The 23,058-nt window shown below is 51.4% G+C and overlaps 4 protein-coding genes across 4 annotated transcripts; 2 read left to right on the forward strand and 2 right to left on the reverse strand.

Moving 5' to 3' along the window:
• LOC100898813 (tyrosine-protein phosphatase non-receptor type 12) lies at positions 1-2,423 on the forward strand. Its single transcript, XM_003737821.2, has 5 exons — positions 1-87; positions 699-916; positions 1,166-1,418; positions 1,571-1,929; positions 2,082-2,423. The coding sequence occupies exons 2-5, from the start codon at positions 704-706 to the stop codon at positions 2,421-2,423; spliced, it is 1,167 nt and encodes a 388-aa protein (XP_003737869.2). The 5' UTR covers positions 1-87; positions 699-703.
• A 1,798-nt stretch (positions 2,424-4,221) lies between these two features.
• Positions 4,222-6,601, reverse strand: gem (transcription factor CP2 like gemini). The gene is made up of 2 exons (XM_029111790.1): positions 6,448-6,601; positions 4,222-6,340 (listed from the first exon to the last, which is right to left on the reverse strand). The coding sequence occupies exons 1-2, from the start codon at positions 6,599-6,601 to the stop codon at positions 4,713-4,715; spliced, it is 1,782 nt and encodes a 593-aa protein (XP_028967623.1). The 3' UTR covers positions 4,222-4,712.
• A 2,917-nt stretch (positions 6,602-9,518) lies between these two features.
• Fim (plastin-2 fimbrin) lies at positions 9,519-20,754 on the forward strand. Its single transcript, XM_003737726.1, has 7 exons — positions 9,519-9,822; positions 15,872-15,982; positions 16,155-16,311; positions 16,509-16,662; positions 16,948-17,155; positions 17,341-18,324; positions 19,032-20,754. The coding sequence occupies exons 1-7, from the start codon at positions 9,757-9,759 to the stop codon at positions 19,221-19,223; spliced, it is 1,872 nt and encodes a 623-aa protein (XP_003737774.1). The 5' UTR covers positions 9,519-9,756; the 3' UTR covers positions 19,224-20,754.
• Positions 20,755-21,075: 321 nt separating this feature from the next.
• LOC100899103 (thioredoxin domain-containing protein 9) lies at positions 21,076-22,682 on the reverse strand. Its single transcript, XM_018640392.1, has 4 exons — positions 22,622-22,682; positions 22,103-22,238; positions 21,571-21,981; positions 21,076-21,457 (listed from the first exon to the last, which is right to left on the reverse strand). The coding sequence occupies exons 2-4, from the start codon at positions 22,230-22,232 to the stop codon at positions 21,318-21,320; spliced, it is 681 nt and encodes a 226-aa protein (XP_018495908.1). The 5' UTR covers positions 22,233-22,238; positions 22,622-22,682; the 3' UTR covers positions 21,076-21,317.
• Positions 22,683-23,058: the final 376 nt, after the last annotated feature.

Genomic DNA, 23,058 nt, shown 5'->3' on the forward strand with positions numbered 1-23,058 from the left:
TTCGATTGCAGCAAGACGACACTCCTGTCAGATATAAGAGTGACGACAGGAGACGACGCAGGAGCCGACGTGCTTCGGAGGCCACAGGTAAGGACAGAGAATGTTACCGCGCTCCGCCGGGGCAAGGGTGCACGAGTGGGCTCGGCTTCATTGAACGACGACGGCGAGCGAGAGGCACTCGTTGGCGCCTCACGAAGTGCAGCAGGGAGGCAGCCTTGTAGAGCGATGCTGCTCGCCACCACTAGGGGCATTGAGTTGCTGATGCAGTCAAGGAGAGCCACTCCGTTTGTACAGACCGCCCCATTCTGGCTTTGGTTAGCGAGCACGGTGCCTGCCAAACATCCAGAGCTGTACCTGGTGCTCGCCATCATCACTCTACCTTAGCCTGTCGTGGCTCTCGGTTCTGTGCCCCCACTCGAGAGCTCCTAAACTACGAGTGATGCCCCTCCTTCACTAAGCCGGGACAGCACCGTCCACTGCCGGTTTCGCAACAGTTGTCACCGCAGTTGGAGGAGTGTCATTCCTGTCCAGATCGAATTCGTGTCCTGGAGAGCTTCCGCAGTTTAGCGAGGCAGCAGCCCCAAGCCCCATGGGAACCATGTTCACACCCGCGTGTCTCTCGTTCACGCTCGGTCGTCGAAGGAAACCTGCCATCCAGAAAGCTCAGAAGACCCGTACGAAGGCGAAATCTTTTTCAGACACAATGTCGCTTGATCAGTACCTGAAGAGCTTTCTCGAGACTCTGTGGTGGCAAGAAGCGAAAGTTCGTGGGGGCGATGACGTGTTTCAACAGGAGTTCGACTCTCTCCGGAAACAGAGTACTCCTGCAGGGGAGAAGAACGCCCAGCAAGCCTTGAAAAACGTCAACAGATCGAAAAATCGATACAAGGATATCATACCCTTCGATACCTCCAGGGTGAGTTTTCAAGTCGTCTATTCGAGAGCGGAACATCTGCGTTATCCTTATCAGAAACTCTCGCTCAGAGGACATTCTAGGGACTATTGAGAGTTCCGCCCTCTCATGAGAGGCACCGCCGCGCATAGCCTGCGCTGGAATTCACGCTTCCGTAGCAAAATATATCGGCGGCGCGTCCTTTACCGCACGCGTCCGAACGACGAAGATGTTACGAATTCAACTGTTTCATTGACGCTTCCAATCTTACAGGTCGTACTGCCAGAATATCCTGGGGTGCCAGGAAGTGATTATGTAAATGCATCATTAATCAAGGGTGCTTCAGGGTCAAGTAGAGCGTATATCGCTGCACAAGGACCTCTACCTCATACAGTTACGGATTTCTGGCGGATGATCTGGGAATACAACGTTAGCGTGATCGTGATGACATGCAATGAGATCGAAGGCGACAGATACAAGTGCGAGAAGTATTGGCCGGACCAGATTGGCGAGCGTCAACAATACGGTGAGTCGGAATTTCCTGCCGGACAGATTCTTCTTCCGCCAATTGTGTGTGGTTTCACGGGACTCGGGGAATTCTACCTCTGGAAGAATCAACCTGGGTCGTGGTCGAACGCGCATCGACTTCGAAATAACATTTTCTCTCCCTATCTTCAGGGAATGTTTCGGTCGTTCTGGAGGGGTGGAAAGAAGTCTGTCCTGACTTCCTCGTGCGCACGCTACGCTCCCGATGCGGTCAAACAACTCGAACCATCTGTCAGTTCCACTACACCACCTGGCCGGACCACGGAGTGCCTGAAAGCATCTCACCCTTAGTTGAACTAGTGAGACTCGTCCGTGATTGTCAACCGAGTGAGGCACTCCCCGTACTAGTCCACTGCTCCGCTGGCTGCGGTCGTACCGGGACATTCTGCGCGATCGATTACGTGCACGGTCTCGTACGCTCGGGGAAGCTCAACACTAATTTGAATCTCTTCAAGATCATCTCGGAAATGCGCCAGCAACGGGTTGCCATGGTCAGTGTCGCCACCATCAATAATTCCTTTCGGCTGATCGTTATTCCTCGGAGAGCCCGTCTTGGTTCTGATAGGGGATGCCAATGCCACGATTGTTCCACGGAGTTTTTCGAGAACCATATCGATTTCCTAACATCGATCTCTGCTTTCAGGTGCAAACCAGAGAACAGTACGTACTCGTTCATAAAGTCGTGGGAGCCCTGTTCGAACAGCAATTGAAACTGTTGGATTCCCATATATATCAAAATATTGACACGATCCAGAAGAACAAGGGCGGTTCCCCGGGTCGTCTCGAGCGGAGCAAATCAATGGGTTCGCTCGAAGGCCGGATCGTCGGCAAAGCGACTGTCATACGTAGAGCTCAGCCAAATCAAAGTGCCGGTAGACTATTCAGCGCGACACTGATCCCGAAAGGGGAAAACAATAATCTCGAAGAAGAGCAACTCATGAAAACTCGAAGAACATCCTCGGGTACCCTTTGGACCCAGGTTTGAGGTTGCGAGGAGTTCGTATAGCCTGGCTTCTGTTTTAAAATGCATTCACCGGTCGCACCTCCACTTGTTAAAGTTGCTGCGCCTCGATCTCTTCCCTGCCACCCGGATGTGGGATCGGTGGGTTTCACCTATTGTTCTCTCGAATTCCTCGCAACTTCACATCTGAGCTGAGCTCGCGTGAAAGTCTCCCCACCGAAGAAGGTTCCGGTGGTTGGGCCGGTAGCTACCTGTCGTCCGTAGTTAGTTTCATTCCATTATTTATTTTCATTCGCGGCATCCCCATGTTGTTTACTCATCTAACATTTGCAATCACCTAGGAGAGGGGCGTGAAGTCTGGGCGACCGTCGCTGGGGCTTTTCGTTCTCCATCGAAGAGAAGGTGGAGGACTATCCTGACGCTCCGGTGGTGGGAGGACGAGTGGATGGGTGTATGAAAGAATGTCTACCTCTGGAGGATAGGAGAAAGAAAGGAGAGAAAAGTCTGAGGAAGATTGCCATTGAATAGCTGGGAAATCCGAGCTGATTTTCCCAAGCCTCGAATCCTGCCGATGTGGTGTTGAACATCATCATTTAGCACGATCGATGTTACCGCAGACACATTCCATCCTCCCAAGATGTTGGAATACTCCACGCGTGACATTGACGTTACTGACGAACTATAAACATGCTATTATTAGGCTCGAGCAGTTCTGTGTGCGGTGGCTCCGAATCAGTCATGGGAAGACTGTTCTGCGGGAACGGGTAGTCGTCACACAGAGCCTGTGTCAAGAGTCCGTGATAAGCGATAGCATTTACCGCCGCTTCCCCCGTGTTGGTCATGAATCGAGCCGCTCTCAGCGACCGATATACATACATACACAGTTTGGAAAAAACAATGTGGCATCTCTTTAATTTATTCTGTACATAGATATTTCGAATCGATGAAATATGTTGATGTCAGTAGTTAATATATCAAATAATAAAACCCCGGGACAATTTTACCTATAAGTGAGCGTCCGTAATTTTTTCCGTGTCCATACCGGGCAGCACGAGCTTGAGCTCATCCTCAGACAGGGCGACGCTCGGAGCGAAGCTCTACTCCGTCCGAGAATCACTGATCGCTTCATATATTATTTTCCCTCGCAAGCTCCGGGAGGGCTGAAAGAAGCCGTGCCGAGAATCGATCAGCGAGTTTTTTGAGTGCCAATTCCCCCCGACCGAGCGTTCTTTCCGCTCGCAGCAAGCCATAAGTTCCTATCGAAGTCAGCTCCTCTGGATTAAAAGAAATGCCTGAGGAATCCTGATCCCCGAGAACGGAACGTCTATGGGGATCAAGCTGCTCGTGAGAGCTTCGTTCCATCCTCGCGAAGACGGCGGGAGTTCATTGGGAGTATATAATTGACATTCTCATTGACCACTTCAATTCTGATGTCGCTCATGTGTGTGCATGACTCGCTTGAGGTGATCGGAATTCTTCGAGAAAGTCTCAGACGTGACCGCTGGAATTGTTTCGGTTGAGTTCAAGCGATTCCGCACTTCGATTCCCCGTCTCGGCCTCAGAAAACTGGGGGATACCCCTCGGGCCTCCAATCATGCGGAGAAGTCGCGAAACATTCACGGGTATCTGCTCCTTGAAACTTAAAATGTGACATACACCGGATACATCGGCTCGAAAACCTCTGTCTCGTCCTCGATTGCGTGATGGAATGAATAATCGATATCAGAAACCTCGTTGCAAGATACCAGAATTCGTCAGAGCCCTGTATTGTGAGATGATCTCAGCGAGCGGACCCCACGAAAAGCGACAACACCAAGCTCAAACGGTAACAAAATAGATGCAAGTTTTATTTCGTCATTGAGTGTTTGGACAGTTCCTCCAGTTCTCGGTCAGCATACTCCACGTCGCGTCGTTTCTCCGAACGTGCGTTTCTCGGGAATATTTGGAAAAACAAATTCCTCGCATGAATATCGACCTGACATGAAGCTAGCCGAGTTATATTAATCACAAGTTCTTTCGCCTGCTTCCCCTCCCCAGATATATCCTTTGTATATAGATGCTGATGATCCTGTCCTTGGTGTTCTGCTTAGAAACTATTCGTGCGGAAAAATCGCTTCTCGTCGAAGGAACTCTGGCCCAGATTCATTAAGTAGAAATCGACCGGAAAAATGCTCTCTGCTGTGACGACAGGAGCCTTGTTTTCTTCTGTTCCTCTACTCCCCGAGGAAAAGAGGGTAGATGACCGAATTCAGCGAGTTCATAGCGTAAAGACCAGTTTTTTCTTTGATAGAATCGACACCGTAGAGAAATATCTCACTCTTGCACATTGGTTCGAGCGGGCGACATCAACGTAACGTTATCGTGTTTCTCCAGAAAATAGGCACCCTCGTCATTGAGGTTGCGAACAAGCTCATCAGTAATCGATATCCGAATGCCGCCGGGGCCTCTGAGAAAAAGGTACTCACACGGCGCCGCCGCAGCCGACGACAACGCGTATTTGAGATGGTACGCCGTAGCTTTTTCTAGAAATATCGGTGCGAAAGGCTCCTCTATCGAACTGCCGACGTAAATGGTGAGGGCGGGCTTGATGGACTTCGCATGCAGCAGGTTGAAGAGTCGAATACCTTCTGCCACGCCGCAAATCGTCACAAGATCATTCTTGTCGAGGCGCAACAAATCACTCCCGGAAAACGTGCTCAGAGTCTGAGCCGAGTTGTTGAAACGATTCATTCTCAACCACTCGGCAGTTTCCTGCGGAGTGGCCTCACTGCTCAAGAAGAGAACCTCTTCCGAGTCGGATCCCGCCAAACTGGTCGGTGGTGATATGCTGACCCTCTGCGCCGCGCGCAAGGGAGTCGCCGGGGTCTGCGGCGCGGTCGACTCCGGACTCGGAGGGAACGCCGTCGAAGGGATCGATGCGTTCGACGAGCTCTGCACGGGCGTAGAGGTGACAGGTTCTACCTTTGCCTGGGTACCGTCGACGGGCGGGCTCTGCTGTGAATACGAGCCCTGCTGGGGAGCACTGCATTCGGTGAAGAACGTGCAATCGAAACTCGGTTGGTAGAGTTCTTGTTCAGCCGACGGTCTCTTGATCATTTTCTCCCGATCGGTTTTGTGTTTTCTGTCTGCGCCTTTGGGTTTGAAGACTTTCACCTGACAGGACGCGCTATGGACCTGGTTCTGCATGACGCCCCCATCGTGCGCGTACGTTTCCACGATCAGTCGAAAAGGTACTCCCTTCTCGCCCCCGTGTTTCTTTGGCGTGAACTCTGTGCTTATGCAGTTGAGTCGGACGAAAACCCCGGTTTCCTTGGTCGGGTCCCACATGAACTCAAAGGCGTTGATGATTTTCGGATAGGTGACGACATCGAAAACACCGTAGCTGAGGGGGATATCGACGTCGAGAACGCGTTCGAGGGGATGTTGAGAAGTCCACTGTTCCATCTGCTCCTTTTCCATGTATTGCAGACGTCGTTCCTGGAAGCCGACCCGAACGATGCTCTTCAGCAGTTTCCCCTGAATTTCGGTGAGGTCCCCGAGTTTCTTCAGCTTGATCTCGTACGACTGTCCTTGGTTGAGATAGGTCATGGTGCGCTCGTTCACCTTGGTCGCAATCGAAGTCGCAGCACCCAGAACGCATTGGAACATGCTGGCGTGGACGGGAGCACCGATGCACGAGGACGCCGTCGCGGCGGGAGATGTTGAAACCGACGAGCCCGCTAACGACGGCTGCATGAGAAGCAAGTTATCCGTTGTGCAATGCCGGAGATCCGGTGCAGAGGTTGAATGCTTCTGAGGCTGCTGGCTGGGGTCGTTGCAGAAGCGTTTGATCGTCGTCGGTGCGGTCTCCTCCTCGGCTTGCAGCGGTCGATTTTTCTTTATTCGCTGTTGAGCTGCCGCCGTGTGATGTCCATGCGGCATGTGCCCTCCTGAAACCGAATCTGCGGTGTACGCCAAACGTCATTCAGTGCTGTCGACCGCAAGCGGACTGAGAGGAACGGGGATCCACGGGTGATCGGTGGGCGCGCGCGGTTGCATTCGCTCTTACCTTTCAGAGACGGCAGGGCCAGCAGGGTTTCGCTCATGTTGAAGGACGAGGTCCCGATCTCGATGCCCAGACCCGAGAGCGAGCCGTCGAAGTCTGCAGCCAGAGCATCATCGATGTCATCCATGTGCCAAGCAGAGTGACCCATCGTCGCCATCACGGTCTCGTCAGACGCAATGGGATTGCGTCGGATGCCGATGCTGCAGTTTATTGTATCTCACGAATCTGATCCACTGCGGCCTCGGTGAAGGCGCTCGGCAGCCGACGTTATGATACGACGGATCGGACCGGCTCTACGCTGTGGGGGATCAAAGAATCGATTGTGAGTGAATTCGCGTCTTCTTGGAGTCCGAGTTCCCGGCTCGGGTTCGCGTTTTCTTGGAATACGGTTCTCCGCTGATTCGCTGATCCATCGGGGGGGGTGAGCCCGGGTCCCGATGTAGAGCCGTCATCATGCGGGAGAAATACGGGAACAAGGAAACGGCAATCCCCTAGATTCGTTTGAGCTTTGACTGATCCATGATAAGGACATTATCCGATGTGGAGCAAGATTAGGTACTCAATCAAGCCGTGCTCGGGATCGATGCTCGAGCGAAGGCATCCACAAGAAATTACTCAGTCTGGATTCTCGACCTGGATTTTTTTTGCATTGTCCGCGGGAAGCTGCAAAACCAAGTGCGGCATCCTTCCGCCCAGCATCTCAACATGATTAGATGTGTCGAGCGAGTCTAAAGATAACCGCGCGACTTGCCATCGTCGCTCGCTTCCAGCGGTTTGGTCGCGGACTGCACTCGCACCAATTATCTTCTCGACGCTGTGAGATGGGTTCTCTTCTAGAGCAGAGTTCTAACGTATCAGAGATCATATTGCATTCTTTCTCCGGCGACGCGGTTAACTTGACGTTCCGCAAACGATACTGCTTCACGATCCTAATCGAAGAGAACAGCTTTCTGGTCTCCATCGGTGAACACTTGTATTGGCGCGCTTTTGGAATATTCTGATTTTCGAGTAACGCACGTTAAAAATTGATATTATTCGTCATCGTTTCTCCGTTCAAATCCATTCCGAATGGTGAACAATAAGAGTCGACTGGACCTTGAACCTCCGGTACACCGGAGGGAAAAGCACGTGGGCTATGGAAAACGGTCTGACCATGAACCCAAACACAGATCTCCAAATTATGTTATTGAGCGAATTCAGGTTTGAGGGTAGGAGCCGATCCTCCATTCCCACTCCGTTTAGGTGAGTGGCGATTTGGGAACGCGAAACGTCAACATCCGTCGCAGAGTATTTACACCCCGCACGGATGAGTGACAGCACTCGATGCGCTAAACCAGCTGTAAATCCGGGATGACACTCTCTCCGAATCGGTGCATTAGTTAAGGAATTCCGCGGGGAAAATGCGGAGAACGACCTAAGGACATGTCGTGAGGTCGACCGTATCCGGTCAGACTTAATCCGGGCCGAGATCCTCCGCTCCGGCGATGTAAATACATACGGCCAGAGCCCGCGGCAACAACAACGATGGTAACAACAAACACAGCAACAACACCACTGTTGGAAAATAATACTCAAACATCAAAGCGAACGATGTCAGCTGTCATGGCGTGAATTCCAGACTCACTTGAGAACTCGGCAAGCGCATGCGGATAGGCGAAAGTCCATGTCGTGCTAGAAGATGATTCGGAGCGCCTCTCTTCGACGTTACTGCTTGAGCTGGTCAGTTCAGTGAACGTCGCTCGAAATCCAGGGAAAGGTTACATGTCCTCACTCGGAGCGCTCGTCCATTATCAAATCAGGAGAGACTCAAAACCGAGAAACGCCAAAGGAAACCGTGAACTGCAATTACGACGACCAACGGCCAATGGTGGTGCTTACCACCATCAGAGCGCAGTGCCTTCTTTTTCTTCTTTCTTGCACTTGTGTTGCGGCTGCTGCAGCTGTGTTTACGGACAGAGCGATAGCTGGAAATGCGGGCCATGACAGTAGCAGATTGTTGGGGCCAGCTATTGTACTGTCCACGGGACTGCTGCTCCTCTGCCCGCGCCCCTGAAAGAGAGAGAAAACACAATACATAGCGCGCTGTGTTCACCCGCTCCGCGCCTCCGTAGGACAGCGGTGGTAAGCGTTTCTACCGCAGAGATGATGATGTCACACAAGGTCTCCTCATCGCGTTGACGACCCTGGCGCTCACTTAGGAGCAAGATCGGAGAATCTCCATGGATCTCATGTCCTCGGGTGGAGCGCGGAATTCGGAGCATTCCACCAATTCCCGCCTTGACCGTTTAGATATGAATCTCTTCCCGAAGTCCGCGGGAACCACGTTCTTCTAGATGAGAGATGCTGCTCCTCCCTTGGGTATCAGCATCTATTTTTGACTCTCACTTCCTGAACGAATTTCCGGCCGAAGATTCTTGGTTTAAAGAACTCCTCGTCTCTCTACCCTCATGGAGTAGTTCGGAGGAGTCTCCGAACATGAGCCATGCTTCGATAGTCTCTCTTCTCACGCGGTATCGGGTTTCGAGCATTCCGGGATTTTTTTCTGGAAATCACAGGAGATTACCCGGTGTCGAACTCCCCCGCGGTGACGAGTCCAGGGGAACAGGGGAGATCATTCACCGAAAACAATCCCGTCTCAAGAGCTCCGGGATTAGTCATTCCCCGTGACGGTCCAACATTCTGGCGTCACTTCCAGGAAGCAGAAGATAGATAGATAAAGCCTCGATGAATGATCAAGATTCCGTATGGGAGAAGGATCGCTCAATCGCAGAGTCTGAATCAGATCCTGTATTGTTTCCTAGACTGCGGATGAGTCACGTCGAGCGATCCGTATGACAGAACGAACATCACAGAGTGGTGGATATCGACGGATCCGCGGACTCGGTCGTCGATACGAAGGCTCCCCGTAGATCCAGCGGCTCATCGGGCTTTGTATTAGATGCCGTAATCATTCCTTAAGTACTCGGTTAGTGTCGATATAGCTGCGTGCCAACGTGTTTTTTCCCGCCGGAGTGGCGCTGCGATCGCTTCGGCGAGACATGACGCTAGCTTAACAGGGGAACGTCGATGGAATCACATTGGACTTGCTTGCTTAAATCGCGGTGGTGTGTGTCGCTGGCAAGCTACCGCTGTGCTGTGTCGCTGGTGCTGCTGCGAATACGACAACGACGACGACGACGACTTTACATTGACTGGGCGCTTTTTCACGGGTCGCTGTCAATTTGTGAAGGAATTTTCAAGCCGGTCGCATTGTAGCTTAGCCTACGTTTTGCTCCGCATTCTCGTGGTATCAGGAATAAAGTGCCCTTCAAAATGAACCGCCAGAGTTTGGTTTTGAGCGACGAACAGCGGGAAGAACTCTTCTCCAGCATTCCAGCGGTGAGTACAAAGTGCAAGAGCCTTCCTTCTCCTTAGGCAGCGTTCGCGCGCTGTCATCCGGCAGCGCGAGCCTCGGACCCGCACTCCGAGTCCAAAGGACGAGTGTGGTTTCACGTGAGAGTCTCACGCGGGATTTGTGTGCGCGGTGCAGCTCCAATGATTTAGCTCGGCGTGGGCCAATCGGACCGAATCTCGACCGAGCCTTTCGGAACGATGCGCTAGACAATCCTCTTATCCCCGCAGAGGGCGAATCGCGGACACAGGATAGATCTCCCGACTCGTTCGAGCGCAGCGGGGGCTCCGAGCGCTCCAGATTCGAACTCCGAGTGGGAGGAGGTCGGGGCGGGTGGACGTTCACGTCGGTGCGTGGTGTCCGCCCTCGATGTACTTTATTACTGCCTTGTTCGATTTAGCGGTCCATGGATGAAATAGTCGTCCGCTCGTCTTTCGATCGCCAGCTCTACGGTGCTCGCAGTCAGTCAGTCACTCAGTCAGTCGCTGGGCCCCCGGCGAATGCCAGCCAACATCCACACGACCAACGTCGACGACGTCAGCAACAACAGGAGCCCAAAACGGTCAGCGCCGCAAAACTCCAGTGGCAGCGTAACATCGCATGGGCATCACTTTGTCGTTCATCGATTTAATGCTCTTGCGCTCGTATCGTGCATGTAGCCGTGTCTGAAGCGTGAACATGGCGTCACGTCGACTCTTCCGCCACCTATCCAACGGGAAAGAATTCCTCCTTCGATTCGTTCCGTTTCCAGGAACCGAGCTTCAGGTTGAAGGCAGTCGACATTGACTTACACCCCGATTTCCATCGCGACTTCGATCCTAGTGACGTTGCCTCACGTTGGATCTTGACGTGATTTTCGACTTGTATTCACTGGAGGCAGTCTTTGAAATTCTGGGACAGACAACCGAATGGGGTTCCGTATTTGAATTTTGATCACATTCCACGGAGAGTCGAAACCGAAATTACGGGAAACGAGGAGGAAAATTGTCCCGAATGATTCAGCAACTCGATTTAGTGCGCGCCGCGAGACCCTTGCGCTGTTCCTGTTATGTCAAGTTAAGGGGGGAAACGAAGCTCTGGATGGGGACGCTAAAATCTCTGGACGTGAGAGATTCTTTCTCGTATGAATCATCACGCGATTGACTCATCGGCGGCTGGTTAGCACGAGTCGATCCGCTTCCGCCTACGGAAGTCTCTCTGGCAGGCCGTGACGTCTGACATAGGCCTCCTATCGCTTACAATCTCGATGTCGATGACATTTTCGAAATCGTCGCTTGGAACAGCAAAGCTGTAGAGATAACATTTAGCCGAAACGTCGCTCCGACCTCGTATGGGCTTTAACGCGCTTTCTGAGAAGCACATGACTCGGCTACCGTCAACAACATCCGCGCCCAGTGAAACCGGAGCAGACGCGGAAAACCAGAAAACGCGACTCATACACTTGACGATGCGTAAGTGTTGGTGATCAGTATGCGCTCGTGAAGCATCGGTCCGCCCGCGCAGTTTTTGCTCTGAAACCAGAGCATGGGTCGACAATCTCGCATGACCACGAGATACGAAGATACATACGTAGGGGGTTCGCGATTATAAAAACTCATATGAGGACGAAGCAGCTAAAGAAGTTTCACGATCCTCATCTGACTCGCTTAATTTATTCTCGCTGCATCCCCGCGAATTTCGGTGCGGAGGCTGCGAGGCGAGCGCCTCGACCTCGCCAATATTGTCCACATCTGTAGTTCCCTAAAGCGAAATGTTTGGATAGCGTCTGAGTGTTGAGCGAGCGAGCTAGCGAAGGTGCTGTAAAATGATTCCGCAATCGCCTTACGTCGCTGGGATGCCGTCGATGGTATGGCACTGGATTCCAGATCGCAGTTCCTGTGCCGCCGAAAATGGGACTGGTTTCAATAGTCGCTGACTTTCGCTTTCGGGCATCAGAGAGCCGGTCCGGGTCGGGAGCCACAGCACTCGGAGAGCGTCGCTGAAAGCGTGAAGACTTTTTTCAAAAGAAATTTCCCCCGTTCGGAGGGGAAAATATTCATTTTTCTGCCATGGTCGCAGCGGAGACTGCAGTCAAAACTTCGACGCTTGTGTAAGCGGAACACAATCCGATCACGGTTTCAGAATGTGTTCCGATGAAATATGTCAAGTGATGTTGTCCAGCGGGTTTGCCTCGCAGCAAGTGTCGGACTCCGACGATGTTCCGTCAAACTTTTGGCAGTTTGAATCAGGCGAAGGCGACGATGACGTTTCCGATCGCGCGAAAAAGCGAGTGTGTGATTGACACGCAGGAACCCCTAGTCGGAAGAGAGAATATTCAAAAAGAACCAAACAAACAAACGACGGCTCAGTAATGACGCTGAAAGCGCCTCCTAGTCCAATCGCGATCACCATTCGCCACCGCTCGGCGCTAACGAGGGGACCCTCGAACAGATTTGTTCGGATCATGATTTGTTTTGGTCACCGGTCTGCGGACACGCACTCCGGCACGATTTCCGCCACCGCAATAACAAAAACGATCGCGACAGCAACAGGTTCCCAAACATAAACGGAATCGAACTCGATTAGCCAACTCCAACGCGTTCGATATCTGCTCGGACGACCAACGGAAGCCCCGACCGGTCCGAGCGGCCTCTCGGATTCGCGGATTAGTCGGCCGCTGCCACCGTCTTTTCCCGTCCCTTACTCGCTTCTTAGTGAATTCTTCTCTTGATTCTCGGCGAGAGTTTGAGGCTCCATTGAAGTTTTTCTCCCTTATTTCTAGCTCCTCTTCTTTTCTCGCTGAAGACACAGAACTTCCATCCGGCTATATGGTCCGTCTTCTCGATGAAACCGATTGGAAGATTCGCTTTCCCGATAGATGACGTCCCGAAATAGTTCGCCGTGGTGCGAAGTTGGCCTCAAAAGCTGTGCGCTAACTCGTTTTTTTCTTCAAAGTTATTCCTCTTTTCTTGTCGCCGGCTCAGAGAAATCATCTGAAATGCTGCGGTTCGATGTGTGACTTCCGTTGTTCCCTCTAGAGACGTAGGAAATTTTGACCATCTTGGCGTCGGCGTCGGATACCTTGGGGACTGTCCGCTTGTCTTCAATCATTGCTCATTGTGCATTGTTTCCCACCTAGAAAAAGAGGGAGCAACTATAATTCCCATGTGTTTGATTGTTGACGTTGCATAATGGACCGATGAATCCCACGGTATAGCGGTGAAGCGGCGGCGGCGTCGACAGCGTTATCTCGCGGTTCCGAGAAGTGAAGCATACCCAACGAGTGGCCATTGTCCTTGTAACAAATATCGGCTACGCCCGAGACGCATGTCGACGCTTGAGCTCACGCTCGAATTGAATATGGATGTTTCTCGAGGGACTGGTGGACCCGTTACTCGGCGGCTTCGAGGCGAGAATGTTCTTCATCCAGGGGGAATTCCTTCCGGATTCGTCGGACCGCGAACTAGAGATCGGAACCGATTCCGTCCCGGCACGCTTTCCGTTTGTTTTCATCCGGAATTCCGAGGAGACCGGAGGACTTCACGGAACTGATTGGAATCATCCGCAAGCTCGGCACCGGTCTCGATGCCTATGGCTCCGTTGACTCGTGTGCAGCTCACGAATCGATTCCGTACGATTTCGAATCCTTGCGGTCGGGGTTCGCTTGCTCAGGACTGTGCGAGCTGTGATCGCGTTGCAGAATGATGGATAAAGCTCACCGATGTGCTTCTCGCCGCTCGCGTCCTCGCGCAAGATAGACAGACGAGCCGACATTCATTCGTTCGACGGTCCCTTAGTCGTTTCGCCCGGTCCCGGGAACCGTTAGCTCGCCGAGAAGTAATGGAACTTCAGTCAGCTTCAAGCGGAAGAGAAAGCGTGCCCCTGCTCCGTCTGTGAGTGTTTGTGCGGCACAGCGGCCAGACCCTTTACTCGAAGATAGCAGTCCCCTGACCCTGGCTCGAGCAGGGGCACTTCTGCATTCTTCGGTCGGACACGGCGCGCACACACAGACGTTGAGCTGGACAATAGGGTCAGCCCGATGGTAGGCGCTGAATCTCTCCCTCGCGGAGCTCGGCTCACTAGTCGAGAAAACGATTGACAAACATGTCAATCGATCCCCTGCAACATACAGGTGGTGGACTGCTCTTCCGATGTCCTCGAGAGACTCAGCGAGCGAGAATCGGACGTTTTTTGGGCCTCAGGTCCCGCACCCTAGTTATCGACTGTCGCGGCATGCTCTCCAGGGTTGCCAAACCTATTCTAGTCATCGAATTCGACCAAGGGACGTCGAGTTCGTCGCGAACGGACTGATGTGAGCCACTGATCCGCCACGAGTCAATGATCTTCTTCTGTCTTTCCCTCTGCATGAGGCGACGTTGAGTGGGAGGCCGGTATTCGGCGCGTTCCGTTTCGCGACGGGCCTGACAAGACGACGCTCTCAATTAAGGGAGACATGCTCATCGCTTGTCTCCCCTCGATACGAATCCCGTGGGAATACGAGTGAAGCAGCCGTCCGGCGCACGATTCTGAAGCCCAAGATCTTTCGAAATCAACGCTGTCCAAGTGGAGAGGGTTCTGAGATCAGACGATGGATTCTCCCGGAATTTTCAGAGATTTATCATAATTAAATCATGTATGTGTAACAAATAATATGTAGGTATAGTTAATTTCACCAGGATGCAGCATCTTCAATCTTCAAACGCGAGTTCCTTGGTTCGTCCACTGTGGTGTGAAGCATCTACTCGAGGTTCGCCAGCTGACTCGCTTTATTTGATGAAGGGCATGGATGGCGAAAACGAGAGTCTCAACAATCTATAATTAAGATCCGATGCGGCTGCGGATGTTCCGACGATCGCTGCTCGAAATTTTTTGTTTGCTTGTGTCCTTTTTTTCTCGGGAGAAAGTTTTATCGGTCGCGTGTGGAGATAAGCATTTACTCCAATCGGAATAGAGCAAATATCACAAAGGCGATATCCGTCCCGAAAACGTTTTTGGGCGTGTGGTGGTACATACGGACAAACGCACGTTAGACGTCAGATGAAGAGCAAAAAACGAGCCGCGGTGAAGCTGAGGAATTTCGAGCGGTTTTGTGAAACACTGTCCGAGCCACGTGATGGGCAGCAGAAAAGGGCAAGAGAGGCAAGCATGTTGGCTAATTCGCGACCGGGCCGAACTTTTACAACGAGATGGGACGAGACAAAGTAACGCGTCCCGACAAGCGGTCGACTTTGAGAAGGTTCCCGCTAGTTTCCATCTTTTCTCGCACCGGTGTGAGTTCCCGGCGCCACAGGGCTGCCCCGGCTGAGATAATAATGTTTCACATACTGCTTCTCCGCCGGGTCCGTTTCTCGATTATTTTCCCCCCAGCAGCTCACGGGAGACGATACTCGCTTTTTCTGATGAATCCATTCGAGAGACCCCGTCGAGGAATAAGTCAGTCGGATCGATCAAACATACATATGTACATAGAATGTCGCGGAAACTTCATGAAAATATTCGGTATTATACCTCGTGTCTCGTGTCCGTTACGAAAAGGGTTGTAGCGAGATATTCCTAATGACATCCGGTCGGTGCTAGATCGCGTGCGTAAGCGATGCTTGTCTCCGTCATCAGAACGCAAGAGCGCTCGCTGGCAGCTGGTGTTCGTGTCATGCGTTGGAACGTGCCTCGGCTCGGGTCTCCTAAAAACGACGAGAGCACCGTTTATGCTGCATGTCGATATGAAACGACTTCTAATGATACCACAGACCTAGAAGCTCTGAATTAACGAACTCGCTGCGGCTTTCGATTCCGGAGAATTGACATAAAGGGCTTTGCTCCCCGCGGTTCATAATCGAGCGGAGCCGAAGTGGTCGCCTTGTCATCTCTTGATTGAGCTGTCGGATACGAATGAATCTGGGTGAGATGATATTGACGCCGAAGGACAACTACGCCGGTTTGGCCTCCGTGCTCCGAGGGCACGAGCTGGACGGAATTCTCGGAGGCGTTGGATTCAAATTTTCTGTTTTCTTCCCGATGCTGAGACCTAATGGAGATCGTGCTTTCTCGTCATTTCAGCTCGCCAAGAATGGCATAGATTTGTCGGAGCTGAAGGACGCATTGGACTGCGTCGGTATCAAAATGGCGCAATGGGAGATTCGGAAACTCGCCGACGACTTGAATCAACAGGTGAGATTCGAAATTAATTGGATATACGGCTAGGACCAACCGATTATCCGAGATCATCGTTCGATTTTCTCTGGCGAGGTTGATGATAGCTCGAGTCGATCGTGAAATCAGGAACTCTAAGCGAATGTTCCACCACGACTGCGCACTAACGAAAGCGACCGGTACTCCACAGGGCAAAATTAGGAGCGCATCGAGAATGTCTTATGAGGAATTCCAGCAGCTTTACACGGATCTCCGTTCGAGAGATGAGAGCGTTCACTTCAAGAAAGCCCTGCAGAAAAACGAAAAGGTCAAGACACTCGGGGGCTCATCAAACGCATCGTCTGAAGGTAACGAACTTCGAAGAATAGGAACCAAATGTGGCATCGAAAAACTGCCCAGTCATGAGAGCGATCACGGCGTTTATGCAATTTCATGGTTTGATATGAATTGTTCTCGATGAAGGAGCGGGGCATCCGCCGCGATGATGGACTGGCGAGCCTATTCGATGCGGGTTCCGCGTATCACAGGGATTTTCTCTCTGCAGGCACAACACATTCCGTTCGATTCGACGAAGAGACCGCTTTTGCAACGTGGATCAATAGGGAACTCCTCGGAGATGCTGACCTCAGACAAATTCTACCGATAAACGAGCAGGATGGCTCTCTTTACGACAAGCTGAAAGACGGTATCGTCTTATGGTGAGTAAATTGCCGACGGGGCCCTCTTCATTCAAGTCAGATAAAACTGCCGTATAAATCGTGAATCGACCGAGTCCCAGAATTCGGGACCCCTAGCTTCAAGCCGTGCAGAGCAATATGACCGCCGCTCTCCATTCGGAGCCTGTCTGAATCAGTCTCTCAGAGTATTGGGATGTTTCTGAGGAGCCCGAACAAGGGGTCGTGGTCTCCCTCTCTTTGAACTACTTTTCGGAGGATCAGAATGAATCAGAGAGAGCTCATAGTTCAATTCTTTCTTCGTTCTAGTAAAATGATAAACAAATCATGCCCGGATACAATCGACGAACGAGCAATCAACAAGCAGAACCTATCAGTGTACACAAAGCATGAAAACCTTACATTAGCGCTCAACTCGGCGCAGGCCATAGGATGCAACATCATCAATATCGACGCACACGACCTCAGCAAAGGCGCGAAACATCTCGTTTTGGCGCTGCTCTGGCAGATAATCAAGGTGGGCAGCACTGCGGGGATAAATTTCGATTCCTCGATTGCTGATCGAAATTTTATCGGAGGAACTTACGAAGATCCACATTGTATCTGTATATATGTACATGATAATAATAATAGATATTGTCTGGCCCCCTTCCGGATCCACACGGGCAATGAAATGTTTCGATCCGGTACTTCCTCTTTCAGATCGGTCTATTCAGTCAGATCACCCTGCAGCAATGTCCCGGTCTCATTGCCCTTCTGAAGGACGGAGAGGAGGTCGCGGATCTGATCAAACTTTCACAAGACGACGTCCTGCTCCGTTGGGTCAACTACCATCTGGAGCGCAGCCAGTGCAATCGCAAGATGACCAACTTCACCACCGACATCAAAGATTCCGAGATCTACACATATCTGCTGCAGCAAATCGCTCCACCGGGCGCCGGCGTGCACACACTGGCCATGATGGAGCCTGACCTCTTGAAACGAGCCGAGACCATGCTCGAACAGGCCGAAAAACTTGGCTGTCGCTCGTTCCTTTCGCCGAAGAACGTCGTCAATGGGAACCATAAGCTTAACATGGCGTTCGTTGCCAATTTGTTCACTCAACACTCTAGCCTAGAAACTCCCACCGAGCCTATCGAGTTGGAAGACATGGAGGAAAGCCGCGAAGAGAAGACGTACCGAAACTGGATGAACAGTATGGGAGTATCTCCTCACGTTCGATCAGTCGGTCACGATCTTGTCGACGGTCTCATCATTTTCCAGCTCTTCGACATAATCAAGCCCGGAAGCGTGAACTGGCAGCGAGTGCATCGCAGCTTCAGCCGACTCAAGGGTTTCATGGAAAAATTGGAAAACTGCAACTACGCCGTCGAACTGGCTATCAAGGAGTTCGACTTCAAGTTGGTCGGCATTGCTGGCACAGATATCAACGACGGAAACACCACCCTGACATTGGCCGTCGTTTGGCAGCTCATGAGGGCCTACACCCTCAGTGTCCTGTCGACGTGCAAGGGTACAGGAAGTCCCGTCGTCGAGAAGGAAATCTTGGAATGGGCAAACGGCAAACTCGCATCCGCCGGTAAAGACAGCCGGATCAGTTCGTTCCAGGATCAGGCAATCGCCTGCTCGAGGCCCGTGCTCGATCTTGTGGACGCTATCAATCCGGGATCCATCAATTACGCCCAGGTTTGTGTTATGTGTTGTTCGGAGATCCGGCATTCGTCTGGCTTCATCTCGTCTTCAGCGTTCGGGTCCTTGTATCGCTACGAGAGATTCCCGTGACGGTCCTGTGATCCGTTTTCGTGTGTAACCGCATGTCGCTTCGAGAACTAATGCATGTTTCGGTGGAATACCAGGACAATCTAGGTCGGGATCAGCAGTCAGTTCATTTTGGCACCCGGAGTATTGAAGGTTGGACCTCTATTAACCGCATGACGTGAGCTTTGAGTACTTGTGTGATTCCGTGACAAGCCATGCCATATCCCCTCCTGGAGTCGCCCACGGCTCTCAAGCCTCCGGCTGAGATCTCGATTACACACAAACATCCCGAAAAAATCAATTTCTTAGAATGATCCAGCCATATATAGCTCGTTTCCTCATGTTGCCGCTACGAGGCCACTCGCCAGGCTCATCCACATCACCCTCCACACGAGGGATGACGTTCAGCCTGTCGCTCAATACTTATACGTACATTACCTTATTATACGTTCTATCCGTGGCTTTGCTGTAAAGCAAGATCGTGCGTGTGATTCCAAAGGCTCATCCTCCTCGCATGTTGTCCGCACGCAGGTCTATACTACCCACTTCCGGAATGCTGGCGCTCGGATCCGGAGCATACACGACAAGCGAAAATTGTCGCTTGCAGCGATTCTCACAGAAGTTCTGGCTTGCAGGTGAAATCTGGTACGAGCCAAGAAGAGAAGTTGGACAACGCGAAATACGCCATATCAATGGCACGTAAAGCCGGGGCGCGAATCTATGCTCTGCCCGAGGACATTGCCGAGGTCAAGCAGAAAATGGTTATGACGGTGTTTGCCTGTCTTATGGCTCGCGACTATAAGCCCAACATGGGCGTTAAAGAGTAATGAGAGCATTCTCTTCCCGACTATTTATCGAAGAGAAATTGCAAGCGCCGCAGGTGTGGAAACATTTCGCTGGAGATAGTTTTCATGCGTCAAGATTCAATTCTCGGTTGCGGACGTACACTTAAATTTACATCATCTAATGTTGTATTATTATAATTATTCCTCTTTCCTCGTTGGTTTCGTGCTCAAGGAGAGAACTCGGATACGGAATTTCTACCTTATACAAATCCACAAGTTTTTCTACATTCGTTTTCGCGAGGAACAAATTGAATATCCATTCCGGATCAGCGACCGAGCTGCGAGTCCACCCAGAGCTGAGCCTGGTTGGACCTTGTGCTGACGCGTTGGCTATTCCACTATTGTATTTCCATTCCCGAAGCTTCAATTTTTATCGTGCGCGGAACACAAATCAGATCATTCCTCTCCGATAACGTTTCGATCGGGGGGCTTCGAAAGGGCCGATTCGCCAGTGGCCCTAATCGAGTCCCGTGGAGCTCTTGGAACATTAGATACAGTGTTAGATTAGCAGGGAAATGAGGGAACAGGAGCCCTAATAGGAACGAAGGTCGAGTTTTCCTGGAACGTGAACGTGGCCGCTCTCGGAGGCAGTTCACGCCAAGCCTGAAATTCGCGGGCGAACTCTCCTGGCAATCTTAGTGCGCGGGAGAGACATTTCCAGAGACCGGCCAGAAATGAGACCGGTGTGGAGCGCAAGTGTGTAATATAATATATATTTAAGTCGGTTATTTTTGTATCGAGTATATACTGAGTAATATCGTTCGAACTACAGAATGTGAGGCTTGCTTTTGTGTGGATGCTTGGTTTCGCTTGGAGGTGAAAGATTCTATATGAAAGAATCCTCTCTGCGTTCTCGCGCAGAATCTAGGAAACGTTTTGGTAAGAATAAAGACAGATTGTTTGAGTTGTCGTTACCATTCTCGAGCCCATGACAGCCACATGGGCTCTGTACATTTCGCTCTCGACAAGCCTAAGGCGAAACCTTCGTTCGAGCTACTTACGATTTCGTCATGCAATTTTCTTCCCACTTATACCTTTCTATGGTGATCCATAATCCCCATCAAGTATACCAGTTACCGATTAAGCAAGATCAACATCGAATCCATTCTTCTCCTCCGACCTCGCACCCAAGTCTCGTTCCGAATGTCTCCTTGAGGGTTCTCCTCCTCGGACAGAAGATTGATGCTGAACGAACCGACAACAAACCTCCATAACCAACCGCTTGTGTAGTGCCAAAGACCCCGGGGGTCAGGCTAAACAGAAAGATAACGAGAGGAGAACCGGGCGTGCTCAAAGAATGATCAGGAAAACATGCTAGATGTATGGTTTGTAGTTCGATGAGAATCGATGGAAATGTGGAACTTGGAAAATAGATATTCGGATCGCCCTCGCTCCGATCTGACTCCAGATGTCCGCTCGGAAGCTACCGGACCGGAGGTACGTTGCCTTCGATCCAGAACCGTTGTTTGGGCGCCCACAGTTAAAAAAGTTCAATAAACGACTTAACTGTCTATCCAAGCTCCGCCTCTTACGAATAGTTTCCTTCGGTCGTCATTCCCGTGCATTGAGATTGATGACCATCCATTGGTCCCCGGAAGGAGGAGGGAGAGAGAAGAAGCGGGCATGTAATACCGAAACTCAGGCATGGAACGTTAACAGCTGATTCCGAGCTAAGCATTAAAATGAGGTGAAGAGGAGCATCGGATGTATCGATTCCAATAACACGGTGAAGCGGAGTCTCCTAACTCCTGCTCGTGTCCGTTCTTCTAGAACCATGCTCCCAGCCTGAAATCGTTCCCGAGTACGACTTACAATTAGAAGAGGTCCCGACATGATCGTTCATCATATACTCAGAAATCAGACTCCGTCGCCACGCCCAATTTAGACCTCACACCTCGAAGAGGCTCACAGAGTATGAAAATGAGTACCGAAATTTATTCGCGGACACTTTTCGTTTGATCGGCTCATATTCGTCGTGGAAAAGTCTACCTAAAAGCAGCAAGCTGTGATATTCTCGTTCTGAAACGGATCCTCGGCGAATGAGGCATCTTAGGCGGGCGAAGTGGAACTTCTCAACTAGTCATCATCATCGTCATCACTCGAATCTCCGTGTTTCGTCTTGCGGATGTTCTTCGGATTAACTCCGTACACAGGTCTTTTCGGTTTGGGTTTCGAGTCTGGTGGCGTCGTGAGGTCTTCCGCGTAGTTGATGATGCCTGGAATCGATGACGTACGATATGATAGCAGTGATATTCTAGCGCTGAATGTCTTGGCACGCGACACATATGTGAACCTCCGCCCTCTGGACGATCGGAGCTTCAGGCCTTACCTTTCTGAGCGATTCTCCACTCCATCATCTCTGTGGAAAACTCGTCGGTCCCTCCCAATGAATCGAAGCCAATGATGTAATCGACACTTTTGAAGTCTTTGAATAACACCAGGGTCGGCAAGACGCGTATCTTCATGCGGTCGCATAAGAAAGGCGCTTTGTCCACCGAAATTTTCAGGAAACGAGTTTCAGGATGTTTGACGGCGAGAATCTGCAGATGCTTATCCACGATCGCGCATCTCATCGTCTCCTGACGGTAAAAGTGCACGACGACGTGCGTAGATTTCTTGCAGGCATCGAAGAATTCCGTTTCGTTACTCAGCTCAGAGTATTCCCCGTGTCCGAGCTGCAACCACTCGCGTTTCTTTTCCTCGGCCTTCTTCATTGCCGCCATCCGCCGCTGTCGGATGCCTGGGAGGAGAGACGTGACACTTCAAACTCGACGCGAAATCGGAGCAGAACTCATGACCGCTAACAGATCCTGGGGTAGTGATCAAAGTCTAGTCTAATCTAGTCCAGTAGAGTGACTCACCTTCGAGATCATCTTCATCCAACTTCTCCAGCCTCTCGATCTCCCGGTCAATTTCATCCTCGGCTATACGCGCGGCCTCAACGAGCCGTTCAGCTAGCTGCTGCTGAATGACATCATTGACGGCAGCCATTCTATTCTGAGAATAGTAGATTCAAGAGTCTTCGTTAAATTCTCGTTCATCCCAATGGATGGCAGTGAACGAGGCTCTTCTGCGGAGACAAATCAAAGAACGCGCTTCCCTAGCGCGCCGAGTTTATCTGTCAGAGGTTGATAGCACTCGGATTGCGAATCTTCCCACCATCGCGTTCGGACGGCTAGAATAATTCTCTAAGATCGGTCAACATCAGTCCTACGAAACTTCAGCAACGAGCCCAACAGCGACATCCTTTCGGCTCCGCTCCGGCTCCAAGGCCCCTCAAGGTGTGTCACGATAGAACGCCTATGACACACGGCGATTTCCGACCATGAGAGGATCTGATAGTCTCCGGAGTTTTAACTTCGCGAGAGTGAAGTACTCACCTCGTGATCCTTCGCTGTTGACCAAATATAGAATGCTTCTGTCTCGTTCGGATCGCCGCTCGCGAAGAGAGGAGTGAGGAGGGGCTCCTATCGGGATTTGCAGACGGCTTTTTTGTTTAGAAAATAGGAGTCGTGCGCGGTCAATTCAAATATGGAAATACACCGAAGGCAAGGTATGGTGATTGGCGATGCTGAAAACCCTCAGTCGATCGCGCTGTTTCGTTGAGTATGCTGGACGAGGGTTTCGAGCCAGCGCAAAGAGGCAGGAGCGAGAAGGCCAGATGTGAAATCTTATGACTCGAGAAGACGGGGATTCTCGCGTCTACAGTCCGTCAAGTCGTCAGGGGATCGGAAAATCTACCGGAGCCGGAGAGGAGGGAAGCCCGAACAGGATTTCATCCTTGGCCGCAGTGGCGTGCCCGAGGGGGGGGGGGCAA

This window comes from Galendromus occidentalis, unplaced genomic scaffold, assembly GCF_000255335.2.
Source record: "Galendromus occidentalis unplaced genomic scaffold, Mocc_1.1 scf7180000075612, whole genome shotgun sequence".
In the NCBI taxonomy this organism is placed as follows: Eukaryota; Metazoa; Arthropoda; class Arachnida; order Mesostigmata; family Phytoseiidae; genus Galendromus; species Galendromus occidentalis.